This window comes from Fundulus heteroclitus, chromosome 11, assembly GCF_011125445.2.
Source record: "Fundulus heteroclitus isolate FHET01 chromosome 11, MU-UCD_Fhet_4.1, whole genome shotgun sequence".
In the NCBI taxonomy this organism is placed as follows: Eukaryota; Metazoa; Chordata; class Actinopteri; order Cyprinodontiformes; family Fundulidae; genus Fundulus; species Fundulus heteroclitus.
This window is the reverse complement of record NC_046371.1, coordinates 33,559,013-33,575,656: the sequence shown is the minus strand read 5'-3', so window position 1 is coordinate 33,575,656 and position 16,644 is coordinate 33,559,013. Positions and strand designations below refer to the sequence as shown.

Sequence of the window (16,644 nt, the reverse complement as noted above, 5' to 3'; positions counted from 1 at the left end):
AGAGTGTTCAAATAGGCATTACCAGTAGTGTGATTGTAACATGTGACAGACCAGAAACTTCTCCACCGCGGGCGATAGCCCTCACAACTTTTGGAAAGAAACTGAGTCTATTAGTTTTTGATTGAATGTTTCTGAAGCATTTACCTGATGGAAGTGGATCAAACAGAGCGTTGCCCGGGTAGGTGGGATCTTTGGCGACCCGTCTGGCCCTTTTCTGTCCCAAATCCTTCCTCTCCTGCACTGTGCAGCTCCCATAACACACTGTTATGCTGAGACATAAAATGCTTTCCATGGTAGCTCTGTAAGTTTTTTTAACAGCTTTAACCGTCTCAGTTTCCTGTGGAAGAAGAGCAGTTGTTGGGCCTTCTTCACCAGGTGGGAAGTGTTTACATTCCAGGGGTGTCATTCATAAAACTTTGCATGGAATCCATACTAAAAGTGTATGTACAGCAAGAAAAAAATTGGCTTACACCAAAAAATCTTCAGATTTATAAAACCATGTGCAGGCAAAGAGGCAGGCATAGTTCACAGCTGTACTTGAATGTTCGTGTACCTGGCACCCCCTCATGTTCAGCCCTCTACACACCCAGATTCAACCCTAAATGATCAATGCAAAGCACCTCTTGAATGTTAATCTGTGTTAAAAAAAATGGGTCAGCTGATCACCATCACGTGGCGGCTACTGTGAAAAACCAAAGAAACTTCAGAACATTTTCAAAGAGAGGCGTTTATTAAATGAGAAAGTCAGAGACGAAAGCACAGATGTTGCCCACATTAAAAATGAAACATGATTGCTGTTTTCAACGTCAGACGAAAGCTGTGCTCCTGTGGAAATTCCTCTTAAACTGTGCGCTCAGATCGACATTCAGACGAGGGAGAGGAGTAATGAGAGGTTCTCCCCTCGATAATACCCCCTCCCCCCACAAAAATAAATAAATAAAAATGAACACTGCAAAAAACATTTTAGGAAGCCGATGGACGCTGAGTGCTGCATGGGTTTGAGTGGTTTCTCTGCGCTCTGGGGGTTGGGGAGCTGCCTTTCAGCACCTGGAGGCGGGTGTAGCCTCTTTCCCTACAAGGCTACAGCAAAATGCTACGCTCTGAGTCTAAAGCGGTATATTGGCCAGGAAATATTTGGTCCCTGAAACTGTCACTTTCCCCCATCTCCAAGATGAGCGTACGCCTGGGTCAGAGCTGCTGTGAGGACAGTATAGATCCGAACATTTGCGTGGAAAGTGAGCTTTATAAGCTTTATAAACGAGACACCAGGAAAGGTCGGAGGAGTTGTGAATGCCCAGGAACTTTGTGCTGTCAAATTGCTCCTCCACCTCCCCCTGCATTCAGAGGGGAGCGTGGTCAGTCTTCTTGGACCTCCTGTAGTCCACTACGACCTCCTTGGTCTTGCAAAGAAAGTCGACTCTCTTCACAAGGCCAAGGAGTCAAGTAGTCCGCTATGACCTCTGCTCCAGGGAGGAACAGAGCAAACATTTGGAAGAAAGTGCCCTGGTCAAAGGAGGAAAAATTGAAAATGTTTCTCACATGCAAAACGTGATGTGCAGCAGAAAACTAATGCTGGACATTCATCGACCAGATGTGCATAGCTGTCAGAGCCATACTCCAAAAGGAATTGCTGCTGTAACCAAAGGATGGGCTCAGGGGGGCTCATTTAAATCCACGCCACACTTTTCAGATTTTATTGGATTAAAAAAAGAAAAACATGTATCCTTTTTTTTTTTTCCATTTCTTAATTATGCACTTTGTGTTTGATACACAGGTTTGCATAGCACTGTAAATGTATTGACCCCTTTTGTATGTAGTCGGGGTATTATCTTATTGTTATGCTTGTCTTTATATGTTTTGTTTTTTTCCATACAGGTTTTGTCGACATATTTTCCAAGAGCAAAGACAGACTAGGAGCTCACGCCTCTAAGATCCTTAAATTCCTACACAGGAACCGAATTCCCAGCAGTGCCATCCCTTTCCCTATTTTAGAGGGCTACAACAGCATCTGCACCATGAGGTCCAGTGTGGTTCAAGACTTCTTGGAATTCCTCCTGCAGAAGGAGAAAGGTGGGTAACAGAATAAGGCAATCTAAATATTAACGTTTTAATGTGTTTGGGTTTGGCTTAAACCTAGGCTAAGGCCAAATCCATGTCTACTTCCCTGCTGCTGTGCAGAAATTGTCCTCACTGGAGTTGGTTTCTTTCAGATTCAGATATCCAGTACAGAGCAGAGCTAGACCGTGATCCAGATGTAGATAAAGTCAAGGTGGTCACACAGTGCTACAGCACCATAGAAGCTTCGTCCAACATCCCTGACATCTACAAGATGACAAATGGGGAAACATCGTCTTTCTGGCAGTCAGACGGCAGCGCCCGTTCACACTGGATAAGGTAAGGATGCGCTTTCTCTCTGATCCTGAAGCTGTTCTGTCGGGACTTTTTTTAATGCTCCTCCTTGCGTTTTGTTCCCAGACTGAAGATGAAACCAGACGTGGTCCTGAGACGGCTGGCCATTGCCGTGGCTTCCAACGACCACAGCTATATGCCTCAGCTGGTCTCGGTGTCTGTGGGGAAGAGCCGGCGGGCCCTGCAGGAGATCAGAGACATCCGCATCCCCAGCAATGTCACAGGCTATGTGGCTCTGTTGGAGAACGCTAACATCACGCACCCCTGTAAGTGACTGTCAGCCTGTCGCATTTCCTCTTCATTCTGAGAATGATCACGATATTAACTAATATTGACCATATCTAGGTTGGTTAGTAGCTAACTGATCAAGTGCCACATCTTTTACTCTCAACGCTGTCTTTTCTTAAAGCCTAACTATAGATCCAGTAGGAAGCATTTCCTATTCAGTAGACATCTCCTAATGAGTGAAGGTAAATTTGCAACTCAGCAGTTTAGTTTTTGCTCAAAGCGCCTTGCAGAAACATTTGGACCCGTTCATTATTCATGTTTTGTCACAATATTTATGACCGCAAACTTCCGTTCATTTGGTTGGTATTTTATGTGCGGTACCAAAACCAAGTAGTGCATGCTTGTGAAGTGGAAGGAAAAGGATTCATGGTTTTGACAAATATTTCCATATAAACATCTGAGAAGCAGATGTAGATTTGTACTCAGCCCCCTTTACTCCTAAAGAAAACCCAGTACAATCAATGGCACCGGAACATCTAATTAGTTGTGAGACTGTGGGAGAGGTTCACTTCTCAGCAGAACAACAGTCCTAAACATGCAGTCAGAGCTACAGCACAAGGGTTTAGATTAGAGGTCACCAACCTTTTTAACTCTCAGAGCTACTTCACTGGTACTGTGTCATACAAAAGGCTACCAGGACTGACCAAGAGTCAGAGCTCGCTTTAACATTATGTAAAATAAACATATCTTTAATGCTTTTTCTTAGATATAGATTTTCAAATCTATATAAATGCAAAACGGATTCCAAAGAAGAGCAACGTAATAAAGTAACATTTTAGATGTGGCTCACTAGAGGCTTATGCTATTTTTAGAAAGGGCTCGAGCGCGCCACATGTGGTCCTTAGGGGCTACCTGGTGCCCACGGGCACCGTGTTGGTGACCCCTGTTTTAAATCAAAGTGTATTTATGAGTTAGAAGGGCCCAGTCGTTCTGGATCTAAATCCAACTGTGAATCTTTAACAAGACTTGGCAATTGATTTTCACACACTCCATTCAATCTGAAAGAGTTGGGACACTTTTGGATACAAGAATGAACCAAAATGTCAGTATCTAGATGAGCAAAGCTGGTAGAGACATACCAGCGTTTCCACTGGCCCTACCCTACTCCGCCCGCTCTACTGGGCTCAGCCGGGCTCCACTCTGTTCTGCTCCTTAATTTTTCCACAGACTCGGGTAGCCAGAAGGTGGTTAACGCCTCCTGGGGGTGGCTTCTGCCCCTCCTTCAGCCATCAGTGTACTCTGCAATGAAGCATTACTTTTACCCTGTTTACACTACCCTTTTTTAACCGTGCAGAGACCAGTCCGAGCTCGGTAACCGAGATAACTATCGAGTGTAAATGGAACGCAAACTGAACTGAACCGAGCCAGACACAACCGGACCACGCTAAATGCAGACCAGTTCCATGTGTGGGTTTGGCCCTTTTTTTTTCTGGCTCAGTTCTCTAATGACAAAGAGCGCATGAGCAGACCGCGTTATCTCCTTACAGTCAGCTGACATTTCAGACATTCATAAAAATACTAGCTTCCCTACCATGACACACGGTTTCCAGTGATGATTCTGTTTAGCAGTGTGATAAACCTCAGCGTCTGTCATTGTTTCCTGCGTCTGTAAATCCTTATTAGACTTTTTTTGTCTTATCCACTTCCCAAAAGCCGACTCTATCAAGTAAATTCACCAAAAGTTGCCGTTTTCGCCTGACTCTCCGCAAACTACGAAATATAACCAAACATATCTGCCTGAATGTTACGGGCGCCGCCATTTTGATTTGCTTGATTTCCTCCTTCAATCCCAGAGAGCAGTAGTACCGCAGATCGTCACTAGAAGGCGAGGAAACCAAGAAACCGAGATAGCGCGATGTTTAAACGGTCGTCAGAACCAAGCTCGGCTTGGTTAACTGATCCAAGCTCTGACCGAGCTCGGCACGGATCGGTTTAATAAGGGCAGTGTAAATGGGGCTATTGTGACCTTAACCCTTTGAAGAATTCTGCAAGAAACAGTAACCGAAATAAAGAAAAAAAATACAAATAATGTTTGTATTATTTTAAGGATACAATAATCCACTGGGAAAAATATGTGATTCCCAACTAATAAATGAGGCCCAGCTTCTCTCTGCCCGCAAAAATTTGGAGTGGGGGGTGACAGCAGCGGAGAGGGGAGACGAGACTGGCCGATCTGCTCCAATGTTTGCCTCACGGAGTTCAAATTTAGAGTTTATGAGGACATTTCTGCCTCGGCCATGGCAGGAATGATGAGAAAAACTGCTAAATGTTGCCGTTTTCTTTGCTCTGTATTTAAAAACGTTGCTCAGGTTCATGTTTCTTGTCCTAATTTATTAAGCGTTAGTTAAGGCCGTTGCATCTAACTGCATTTTCTCCCTAACTAATCCCAGACGTCCAAATCAACATCAAGCGGTGCCTGAGTGACGGGTGTGACACACGCATTCATGGATTGAAGACGCTGGGTTATCAGATCACCAAGAGTAAAGAGGTGTCGGTCTCGGATGCTTCAGCCATCTGGTACCTGTCTCTGCTCACCTCTTTGGTCACCGCATCGATGGAGACGAACCCAGCTCTGGCTCACACTGTCCTCCAAAGCACACAGTAAGATACAGGGCTCAGATTTAAGAAGGTTGCAGCTGTGTTTGCTTGGATTGCAGTGTTTACATTTTCACCTCGCTAATTAATTAGGAGAAGCACGTGAAATGCACAAACTCAGCTTGTTTTTGCTGTTTCTTTCCAAGGAAAGCCTTACAGCACATGCCACCATTGTCCCTAACACCATCATCCACAGAGTTCCCCAAGTTCTTCTCCCTAAACATTCTGGAGGAAGTGGATGGCTTTCTCATCCGGATTGCAAAGTAAGCTCGTCTTTCCATCTTCATCAGCTGCAGTAAGGCAGTTCTTATGATTCGACTTTTGTTGTTGTTGTGTTTTTACAGCTGTTGTGTGAGCCCCGATGCAGAAATGACTCTCTTGGCCTTTGCCCTGGCCAGAGGCAGCGTGGCCAAAATACTCCAGGCCCTGTCCTGCATCAGCGGTCATTTACAGACCAAGTACAAGGCCTCATCCCTCATCATTTCCATGGCTTCCGTTAGGCTGCGACTGCTTTATTGTAATGGTAATTTGTCTTATTCTTCATCTCTCTAACTTGTGCGTTATACCATATGCATTACCAGAGCAACAGCTGAGTGTCTGTAACTTCTGGGGAGATGATCACGCTTTTGAACCGTTCTGTGACTCACTGCAGGAAAGCCCCTTCAGCTTCACCTGCAGGCCTGTGATGTCAAGAGTAAAGAGGAGAAATCAGGACCAGAGAACATGCTCACAGAGACTTCCACTGGAGATGGTACTGCCCAGCTAAACTCAAGCTTTAGTTGAAGGTCGGTATGAACGCGTGGTCACATGTCGGTTGCTGTTCGCTCCGCCCTCCAGGTTTTCTCACGGAAAGCGGCAAGAAGAAAGCCAGCGTGATCCTGTCCACGGAGGACCAGAGCAACTTCCAGGTCACTCAGATGAAGATCAAAGTAAGATAGTACTACTTCACATTTCTCATGAGAACTTGGAAAACACATGCTGCCATAGAGGATGACTATGAAATGTTTTCATCGCTGTTTATGTGATCAGGTGCGAAAAGGAGCCATTGGAGCTAAATGCGGCTTGGTGTTTGCGTACACGGAGGAGGACTCTTTTGATGCAGAGAAACATTTCAAGAGGTTCAAAAAGTATGACTCATGGAACTACAAGGACTACAAAGAGTTTGTACAGGACAGGTACCGATTTCTCTTTGCTCTACATTTTTCTTTAATGTTGACATACCTTACAAAAGTCATCACGCCTCTTGAAATTGGACACCTTTTGTCATTTTACAAACACTAATTTCAATCTATTGAATGGAAATTATATGTAATAGCAGCACAAACTATTGCATTATTGCAAATCTGAAGTAAAATGTTGTTTTCCAATTTAAGAAAAATAAAAACTGAGTAAATATCTAAAAAGTGTACACCTAATTGCCCTCAGAAGTCCCCCATTTGGTAAATGCTACCTGTGTGACTTAATCTCAGCAAAAATCCAGCTGTCCTTCAAAGGCCTCAGAGGTTTGCTAGAGAACATTAGAGATCAAAGGGCATCCTGAAGCCCAAGAAACAGAACTGACAGGCCAGGAATACAGCTGTAGAGAAGTTTAAAAGAGTGCTTGTTGGAGAAAAAACAACATCTAAAGCTTTGGGCACTCCACATAAACCTGAGCACATAACCCTCACAGTGAAACATGATGGTGGTAGCATCATGCTGAGGGGATGCTTTTTTTTCTGCAGGGACAGGGAGCTAAATACAGGGCAATCCTTAAACAAAGCATGCTAGGCACTGAAAAAGGCTTTATTAAGGCTGCAACAATGAATTGATAAAATCGAGAATTAAAAGCCTTGGCAACGAATTTCATTATCGGTTCGTTGTCTCGCGTGATTAATGCATTGCTTGCCATGTCGCAGAGTCCTGTACTTCACCTGCGGAGCGTTGTCAATGCTACTGGCTGCAGAGCGAGTTGAACGGAACAAGGCGCAGGCAGAGCGCTGGCGGGGTTTTTAAAGGAAATTTAGTAAATTCTACAAATGACGACACAGAAAACAGTTTCAACTAAGTCCTCAAAAGATATAGCCTGGCCAGACAGTCTGGTAAGGCTCCATACTCTCCGGTCTAAAACAGATTGGACCAATCACAGCACGGGAGGCGGGACTTTATGATGCGTAACTCTCAGCGCCAGAATTGCATGCAGCAGCGCTTTTCTGTAACCATAGATTTTTATGGCTGGGTGCCATGGAAAATTTGGAAAGTACATGTGAGTACACCATGTTTCCTCCGATTGTTTTTAGACAGAAGCAGCAAAAATCGCGCACTGGAGAGTTTGCTGGATGGAATGACATGTTTCACAGACTACCAATTACAAAAATGGAGCGAGTTGCGTCTCACGTCCGTAGTTATCTGTTTGGCTCTAACCTTTTGATGCTGACTCTTAGTCCCGCCTTTGAAGTCGAGTTCTACCCGCTCCTTGCCAGGGCCAAGGTACAAAAGATAGAGAGCAGTTCACACGCCAGAAACAATAAGTAACACGCAAGCTTTGCACAACTGAGTTGAGACGGCACACTGATGCTTGATGCAGATGTTTGCTTGTTAGCTACTGTGCTACATAGCTACTGTGAATGACAGTAGCTATGTTTACATGCGCAGATCCAAATGTGTTTAGATTAAGAGAACGTTTTACTGAATGTGCCGTTTATATGGCTGAATATCAAATAATCCGACTACGACGTGCGTTTACTGGCACCAAGCATTATTCAAAGTAGAAACTCTCTGATGTTCCCAGAGTTCTTAAATTTGCCTAAAACAACCGCAGGAGTTTTGTTCTTCTGCGTATGTGGAAAAACAACAACAACAGCGAAGGTGCGTTGGTTCTGATTCTTCTGAGCGCAGAGAATGGAGCCGCACCGGGTTCTGAGAGACGTCGTTGCTTTCCATAATTAAGCTACATGCTGCTGAAGATGAGAGAGCAGGAGGAAATGATCCTCCCCCAGGCCAGCGCACTGAGTTCATGAGTTAATCAAAAAAAGTGTTTAGGTGGACGCTGGTTGGATTATGGATCGACCCGAACCAGTCCTCGCAATAAAAATACAATCTAATTCTGATTGATTGATAGTCATTTGTTGATTAAGCTTCAAGTTTTAATTAAAGTCGGAGTGAAGACACTGAATTCTTTTGAAGAATCAAGAGTCTTTATTGTTATTGTGTAACCATGATGATATTCTGGTGAGACTCAGAATTATAAGAAGCAGACCCAATATTAAAAACACTTATAGAAAAATACAAACAAAAAAGCAATATATTGTGCAGCCCTATTCAGGAGGAAAAAAGCTATCCAAACCTGCCTGGCACTCTGGGAAAAAGTAATACTTTATTAGTAAACCCAATAAATCCTTGTGCCGCCCTCAGCAACAACAACTGGCACCAAGAGTTTACTATAACTGGCAGGGAGTCTTTAAAATCACCACCAAGGACTTTTTGCTCACTATTTTGCAGAAATGTTTAAATTCAGCGATGTTGGAGGGTTTTGAGTATGGGCGGCATGTTTAAGGTCATCCTGGAGTACCTGAATTGGAAAAAATGTCCAGACTTTGGCTAGGCCACTCCAGAAGTTGATTTTTGAGTCATTGAGAGGTGGCCTTGCTACAACGCTTTGGATCATTGTCCTGCTGCAGAACCAAGGCGTGATTGGGCTTAAGGCTGGGCGTTCTCCTGCATGATGTTCTGGAAAAGAGCAAAGTTCACCATCCCATCAATTGTGCCAACTCATTCAAGTCCCAACCTTCCCACCATGGTTGACTGACTATGTGTTGATCTGTTTCAAAAACGCTGTGGTAGTTAGAAGTCAGATGTAACCGGACACACCTTCCAAAATGCTTCAGCTTTCTCTCAACAGTCCACAGAATATATCCCCCAGAGGCCTGGGGATCATCAGGTTGTTGTTTTTGGCAAATGTGACATGGGTCTTTATGTTCTTTTTAGTCAGTGGTGCTTTGGGCCTTCAGACTCTCCCTGTCTCTCTTCCTTATTGTTATACCACAAGCTCTGACCTCAAGTAAGGAAGTGAAGCCTGCAGGGCAAACATGTTGTTTTGTGGCCTCCTGGTGGATTTGCTGAGAAGCTCATGGAGTTGTCTTGGTTGACCGGGCTCTCCTGAGAAGGTTCACCTCCGCTGCATGTTTTCTCAAGTAGTGGATAGTGTGGATTATTCTCTGTGGTAGAAATATCTTTACAACCCTTTACAGACTGATGGATGTCAGTGGCTTAATATTTCTACCGTCTATAAAGTTTTTGGATGATGTGTTGCTTGTTGGGATCTTTCAGCCATCAGAGAGGTTTTATTTAAATTATAACTTTATCTGCAAGTCAGCTAGTCACCAGCACTGGGTTTGGCTTGTGAAAGAGAGCTCAGCTTTCTAAAAATAATGTAGTATAACACTTGTAAATTCATGATTGGGCAAGGGGTCAGTTACTCTCCTGGAGGGTCAAGTTGGTTTGGATAGCTTTTTCCCTCTTAAAATCATCAGTTGTAAACTGCTTTTTGTATTTATCCTGGTTATATTTATCCAATATTCCAACATTTTTGGATGATTTCTTTTGTGTGTGTGACAAAAAGCAACAACAAAAGACATCTGTAAGTGAGCAAACCCTCCACCGTATATATCTGTGTGGTTTGCTACCTTTAAGTCTCGCCTTAAATCCCATTTTCTGCAGTGGGAGAATTTCAGTGCAGACTGAGGATGAGCCGATTGGCTGGTTTGAGCTTGAAGAGGACTGGAACGATGTGGAGATCAAGCTGCAGCAGTGTCGCGTCGCAAAGGTACTAGCCAGTCTGATATCGTTTTTAACCTTTTGATTTCCTTTTCGACACTTTTTCTTTGCCTCCCAGTCTCCTTCTCTTTATTGAACTTTTTTGTACTGTTTGATCTAAATTGCTTGTGTAGTCTCAGCATCTTATTGTCCTGATTTCCTGTTGTCTTAGTTCCTGATGGTGAAGTTCCTCTGCACCAGGCAGGACTCAGCCGAGCGGCTTGGTGTGCAGAATCTCAGCTTCAGCGGCTACCTGTGCCCCGGCACAGAGAGGCTCATCGACCTGGACGACCTCAGCGGACCGGGAGAGAGCCTTGATCATAACGCCGTCACGGGTCTTTGTCTATTAAACAAGACGCTTTTCTTCATACAGCAGCTTACACGAGACATGGTAACGTGGCGCTGCATGGTGGACTTAGGCTACATTTGTGGTATAATTTAATTTTCAATGTATCATAACATTACCTAAAAACATTTAGCAGAAATGAGACAAATAGTTTTCCCAGGAAATCAGGATCTCGATTGATCCTGACCGCATTAAAAGAGAGTCTGGTTGATTGCAGATAGAATATAAAGATGTGGAGGATGACCCCAGACTTTTGAACAGCACTGTATGTCTATGTGAAATCTCCCTTTCCACAAAACGCTGCGCTTTTAAAGCAAAGAAACACTAAACCACATTCTGGTAAATGATACACTCTATAAACATTTTTTTATATCCAAAGAGAACTGTGTTGATTTTTTTTTTTTACCGGCTGACAGGCATTTCCGTGTTTGGTCATCATCTTGTATCAAACCAGAAATTGTGATTTAATTTTTTCAGAGCTCATTTATTTTCATCATATTCAGGATGGCCGTCCTCTAGTGGCCTTAACCAGGCATTGCAGAATCTATACTTGTACATCAGATTGACTCTCAGTAACCATCTGCACTTGTTTCTGCAGGATGCTCCACACTTCAGGCAAAAGTATCTTCTGGACTTCAATGGTCTCAGCCTTAGCCTTTTCTGGAGCTTCTACAATAAACTCAGGGAGATGTGAGTGATCAAATTCCTGCTGCTGCTATATGATTCCCAAACACAGGAGATGCACCTATCAGAGGTTTTTGTGGTTAATTCCCTACTTTGTAAACAACAGATAAACTTTTTATGTATGAGCAATCACTATTTATCTGACATGCTGCAAATGTTCTGCTTAGAGCATATTTCAAGAACAAGCTGTAAGACCTCTCAAACAAAGGCATAGAGAACAAAATGACATTGTTTTGGCCGTGGGAGAGAACAGATGTCTCTGTTCTTGTAGTGTATGCTTTGGTCTTTATTGTTAAACTATTCATTCATTTATTGTAGCCTCTCTGTGATTGATCAGACGTTTTTTCTACATCAGGAGCAGTGTGTAAGAGACAGCAGCCAGTGTTGCAATGCTCTTTATTATTTAAAAACCAACACACGCATGATCCCAGACTTGACATTTAAACGGTATTTAACAGTTTATATTGGCGATCGGTGCGTTTAGCATTGCTAACAGGAGTTGTAGTGTGCATTCCTGTGAGAATCTAGACTCTTCTAACACCTGGGTTTTCAGAATCAGACATACTTTAATAATCCCAGAGGGAAATTACTTGCTAGTTCTTATAATATAGCAACCTTTTCTGATCTAGCATGTTCCCTCACAGAGTGAACCAGACTCTGCAAAAGACTGAAACAATAACAGAGCTGATTTCTTGGTGCTTCTCTAGCAAACACTGTTATGACAGCAGTACAGGCATGATTATGACTGAGCAGGGTGATTATCTCTGGGTTTCAGAGAGGAAGAGGAGGTGTTGAAGAGCAGAGTCCTCCTGCTTCAGTTGATGCAGAATTGTTTCCCCATGCTGCCCAACCCTGTGGAGCCCCAGGACACAGAGGACAGTAAAGGGCCAGACGAAGGGACCTCGGCTGCAGCAGCTCCATCTACGGTCAGCAGTGAAGATCCTCAAAGTCTCTCTGCTAAGGCTGTATTGGATCTCTACACTCACCTCTGTCACAGTAAGGACCTGCAAACATTTTTATAAAGGTTTCATGGGCAAAAGATGCTGCTTCTACCGTGTTCTTAATCTCAGGGCCCCTAAACACAGCTAGCCAGAAGGTCAAAGAGTCAAAGTCACGTTGGGGCTGGGCGCCAGCATCATGGCTGTCAGGGCCCAATACTGAGAAAGAATTTTAATGTTATCGATCACCAATAGTCAGTGCACATCAGCCATGATTCCTGTGTTTCAGTTGTGGACGGCCCAGAGGGAGAGACGGTAATGGAAGCCATTTTGCACAAGGAAGCTGTTAAGGCCATTCTTAATGGAGCAGCGGTTTTCTTCCCTGATAAACTCAACAGGCGCGACAAACTCTTTCACATGATGGTAAGTTTGACTTACTTACAAAGTTAATATTAAAGGATTAAAGGACTGATTAGTTTTTCGTCTTCAAGAAGCAAAAATGGGGACATGAATAATTCCTGCTAATGTCTTTCAACTGTTCCATAGAAGAAAATTAACTCGAATCAATCCATAAATCTTTTACCTAATTATATGCACTTTTTATATGATACGTTCATACACCATTCGTTGTAGACTGTTATGTCTGTACTGTCCCACTTCAGCTTTAGTAATCCTTATCTGGTGCTTTGTAGAAAAATATAACTGAAGACGATCAGCCAGAGTCTGTGAAGGTGACGTTTGAATCACTTTGTAATTATTTCAGGTAAAAATGAATGTCTCAACACACTTTTATCCATCTCTTCACACTGAATAGTTCTGTGACAGGTGAGATTTCTTTGCACAGTAACCAGGATCCAAGCGGTCTTCTCCTGCTGCCCCCCAAAGGAGCTCCCTCAGACTTCAACATCAGCCCCATACTGCTGGTGATGGAGACGCTGCTGCTGGTTGCATCCAGAGAGGTTGATAGACGTTTTCCTTTTTTATTTCAATTAGATTTGGAAATCAGTTATCAGTCTGCTGGAGCGTCGCATCAAAGATTTCTCAAACTTTCTGCTCTCTGTTGTCAAATGTCGCCCCCGTCGTTCAGTGTGAGGCTATGATGGCGGATGGAAGGACCGGTGCCAGCAGGACGGTGTTACTGTCCTTGTTTTGGGCCCTGCAGGGCAGCTTGCTTTCCTGGTGCCACCTGCAGCTCAAAGGTGGAACGTCCATGCCCGCTGCATCCGAGCTGGCCAGGGAGATCCTTCTGAAATGTGAGCCATGTCATTGGGCTTGGATTTTTAAGACGGGGCTGCAGTAGAGGGCTGTGCAAACATATTCAGAGCACTTCCACATTTTTTCATATTAAAACCACACCTTAATGTATTTTATTGGGATTATATGTGATGGCAATGACATGGTTGGAACCTGCAGGGAAAATGAGATTTGTCAAGGGAGTGGTGGCCTAGTGGCCTATTATGTTTGTGCAATGGAGGTTCTGGGTTCAACTCCCACAGACTGCCACTTTGGCTCCCTGAGCAAGACCCGTAGCCCCAGAATGATCCCCAGGCGCCACTCAGAGGCAGCCCACTGCCCCCCAGGGGGATGGGTTAAATGCAGAGGGCAAATTTCATGTTGCAATGACAAATAAAGATGATGATGATTATTATCATTGTAGAACCACCTATATGTGCAATCACAGCTTTAAAGCTGTGATTGGTTTTGTGCACTCATTTTGTCAAACAGTGTCTAACAGGTTCTCTTCTCAGATTATTAAACATTTTAAAAACCATGCATAATTTTCACTTGACAGTCAAACACCACTTTACGCTGATCTGTAACATAAAATACACTGAAGTTGAGACAGGACAAAATATGGAATAGATAAACAATAATGAATACTTTTTAGAAGAAGAAATCTTGTCATTGCAATGTTACATTCCAAAGAAATTAGTTTTCTGCCTTTAACCCATCCCTTAGGGAGCAGTGGGCAGCTTGCAGCACCTAGGGAACAATCAGGGGTTAGGGGCCTTGCTCAGGGACCCACTGTGGCAGTCTGTGGGGATGGAACCGGCTACTTGCAACCTTCTCAGAGCTCAACACGCTGCTCTAACTCTTAGGCCACCACAACCCCACCCCGTGCTTTTTTTTCCAAGGTACCGATGGTTCTAAGGGTATGCAGCACGGTTTCATCAGTTAAACCCTTTCTCTAGATGTGGATCAGTTCCTGGGAAGTATCAAAGCTGTGCTGGGTTCCCTTCTGGAAAGGTTCACCAGTAGTGACATTACAGACAAACTGGGCAGCTCTATCCTGGCCACAGTCTTTAGACAGCTGGTAATGCATTCTTCTCTCATTCATTTTAATTGCTCCCTTGCACAATTACAAAGCTGATTTCATGGAACCATTTAGCTAACATTTGTTCTGCTCCTGGCAGATGATTTTCTTACTGGAGTTGTGTTCGCTGGACATCCCCCACAGTGTGCTGCTGGGGAGCTTCTCCTCACTGGTCGAGCTTCTCAAAAGACTGTCCAGTTACACTGGAGACATCTTCTCTAAGGTCAGCTTATTATAACTCATTATAATTCCAGTGTAGGAACATAATAGGCGGAAATGCATCCTAAGTTTTAATGTGATATTATTAACATTTATCGTCCCGTATTTGTTGTTAAATGGATGTTTCCCCTCCAGATTTGGAAATTGAATTTAGCCTTGTGTTTGTGCTTGTTCCAACGACTGAACCATGCAGGTAGATCAAGAGAGCGCACACCAGCCCCAGAAGCCAGTCGTGCTCAGGACCTGGAACATGGAGTCTCCTCACAACTACGAGAACAGCCGCCATGAGACCACCGTCTTCGCTTGCCCCGGCGCAACCTCGTTCGAGGTGGAGTTTGACGAACGCTGCGAGACAGAGAAGAGGTTACTGATGCACAGTAACACCTAATAATATAGTGCTTAGGAAACTCCTAGTGAGCATCTTAACTCAGTGTCTCACTTGAACTTCACAGATACGACTATCTAGAATTTACTGATTCCAGAGGGGGAAAGGTGCGCTACGATATGAAGGTTGGAAGCGAGAAATGGCCAAAGGTAGGCTACTCTCAGCCAAGCGCTTATCCCAGCATGGACAGCTGTCTTCACTTTATCCTCTAACGAGATGGTGTCTTTGCTCCTGCAGAAGGTAACGTTTGATGCAGGCCCCCAGCTGCAGTTCTTGTTCCACTCTGATAGCAGCAACAATGAGTGGGGGTACAAGTTCACAGTGACAGCGCTGGGTCTGCCAGATATCACCATTTCCTGGATGTCAGACCTGCAGCTGTTGGTGGCCCGCCTCATGGGTCGCCTCGCATCCAGAACCCTGGCACTAAAATCCCCTTATGGTGAGACGGCGCAAATTTTTGGTGCTTTCTTGTCGTATTTGTTTAGATGCTTTGTGTTTGACTGCTCACCTGACCTTTTAAGGATGAATTAAAACAGTTACGTTTGTGGTTTCTGCTGTTCTCCAGAGATCCGTAGTGTGAAGGAGCTTCCACCAGGAAAATTGTCTCACGTTCAGGCCTCACCTTTGTGGAAACCCATCCTGCGACATGGCTTGTGTGAAACACAGGACGCCCCCATCCAGGTAAGAGGTAGTTTATGTAGTCATATATAATTACGGGTCTGGATATAACCATGATCTGATCTTTAGCAGGTTAAAAAATTTTATTGAACCTAAAAGGGGAAAACACACATGAGGTTATTTAATTTTCTTTACTAAACAAAGAAGCAACTAGATTGTAAAACCTGTGTAGAAAACAAATTGCCCCTCACGATTCAGCAGGTTGTACAGCCACCTTTATCAGCACCAGCCTAAAGTAGCTGCTTCCTGTGTAGGTTTATCAGTTTGTAAATAGCGTCACAACATTGTGTCAGTTAAATGAGCTTTACAGACATTATATTTTGGCACAGCTTCCTTAAGGTCCGCTCCAGAATTTAATCAGGGCTTTGGCTAAGCCATTGCAACTTAATAAATATGTTTTTTCTTTTACATCTGCTCTTTGAGAATGTTGTTTTGTTGCTGACAGTTATTAGAAAGCTTCAGTTGTCAGAAAGACGGCCTCACATGTGACTCTAGAAGAGTCACATCGCTATTGGAAGCTTGTGGCTTGACTTGCAGTAATTAGACATGTCCCCTGTCCTGGGCCCATTGTAGACGTTGACCACAGTTAGTGGGTTTTATTAAGCAGTCCAATCTGCCTTTGTTTTGCTAACAAAATAACATATTTCTAGTGTTTTTAAAGACTTTACCAATACATTTTAAAACTTCCCTGAAACTGCTTTTTTTCTGCTGCAATAATCAAGCACCACCTCATATTGCTGACATAGTGAGCTTTAATGCATGCTCTTCAAGTAATTAGCTAATCTTTATTCAATTACTTGTGATGTTGATTTTATGTACAATCTGCGCAATAACAATAAACTTATATTATAGCTTATTATAGCTTAGTGTAAAACAAGCCCAAATCATTAGCCTTCCACTGCCATGCTTGATAGTTGCTTTGAGGGCTCTGTGCTGAAATGCTGTTTGATTTTGGTCAAAATATTGCTGTACATTCTTGTTATCTCTATATGGGTCT

General features: G+C 43.6%; 1 protein-coding gene across 3 annotated transcripts in view; it reads left to right on the top strand.

The window, feature by feature from the left end:
* zzef1 (zinc finger, ZZ-type with EF hand domain 1) overlaps positions 1–16,644 on the top strand; it is a 51,527-nt gene that overhangs the window by 2,260 nt on the left and 32,623 nt on the right. For all 3 annotated transcript variants that reach the window (XM_012865198.3, XM_012865196.3, XM_036143414.1), the window contains 23 exons: positions 1,876–2,070; positions 2,211–2,394; positions 2,476–2,675; positions 5,088–5,298; positions 5,439–5,555; positions 5,637–5,815; positions 5,945–6,043; positions 6,130–6,221; positions 6,322–6,467; positions 9,988–10,093; positions 10,256–10,474; positions 11,028–11,119; positions 11,889–12,109; positions 12,341–12,474; positions 12,744–12,814; positions 12,896–13,010; positions 13,139–13,304; positions 14,244–14,365; positions 14,466–14,588; positions 14,778–14,947; positions 15,037–15,118; positions 15,207–15,408; positions 15,535–15,650. In XM_012865198.3, the coding sequence (XP_012720652.2) occupies positions 1,876–2,070; positions 2,211–2,394; positions 2,476–2,675; positions 5,088–5,298; positions 5,439–5,555; positions 5,637–5,815; positions 5,945–6,043; positions 6,130–6,221; positions 6,322–6,467; positions 9,988–10,093; positions 10,256–10,474; positions 11,028–11,119; positions 11,889–12,109; positions 12,341–12,474; positions 12,744–12,814; positions 12,896–13,010; positions 13,139–13,304; positions 14,244–14,365; positions 14,466–14,588; positions 14,778–14,947; positions 15,037–15,118; positions 15,207–15,408; positions 15,535–15,650 (3,362 nt within the window). The remainder of the gene's footprint in view (positions 1–1,875; positions 2,071–2,210; positions 2,395–2,475; positions 2,676–5,087; positions 5,299–5,438; positions 5,556–5,636; positions 5,816–5,944; positions 6,044–6,129; positions 6,222–6,321; positions 6,468–9,987; positions 10,094–10,255; positions 10,475–11,027; positions 11,120–11,888; positions 12,110–12,340; positions 12,475–12,743; positions 12,815–12,895; positions 13,011–13,138; positions 13,305–14,243; positions 14,366–14,465; positions 14,589–14,777; positions 14,948–15,036; positions 15,119–15,206; positions 15,409–15,534; positions 15,651–16,644) is intronic.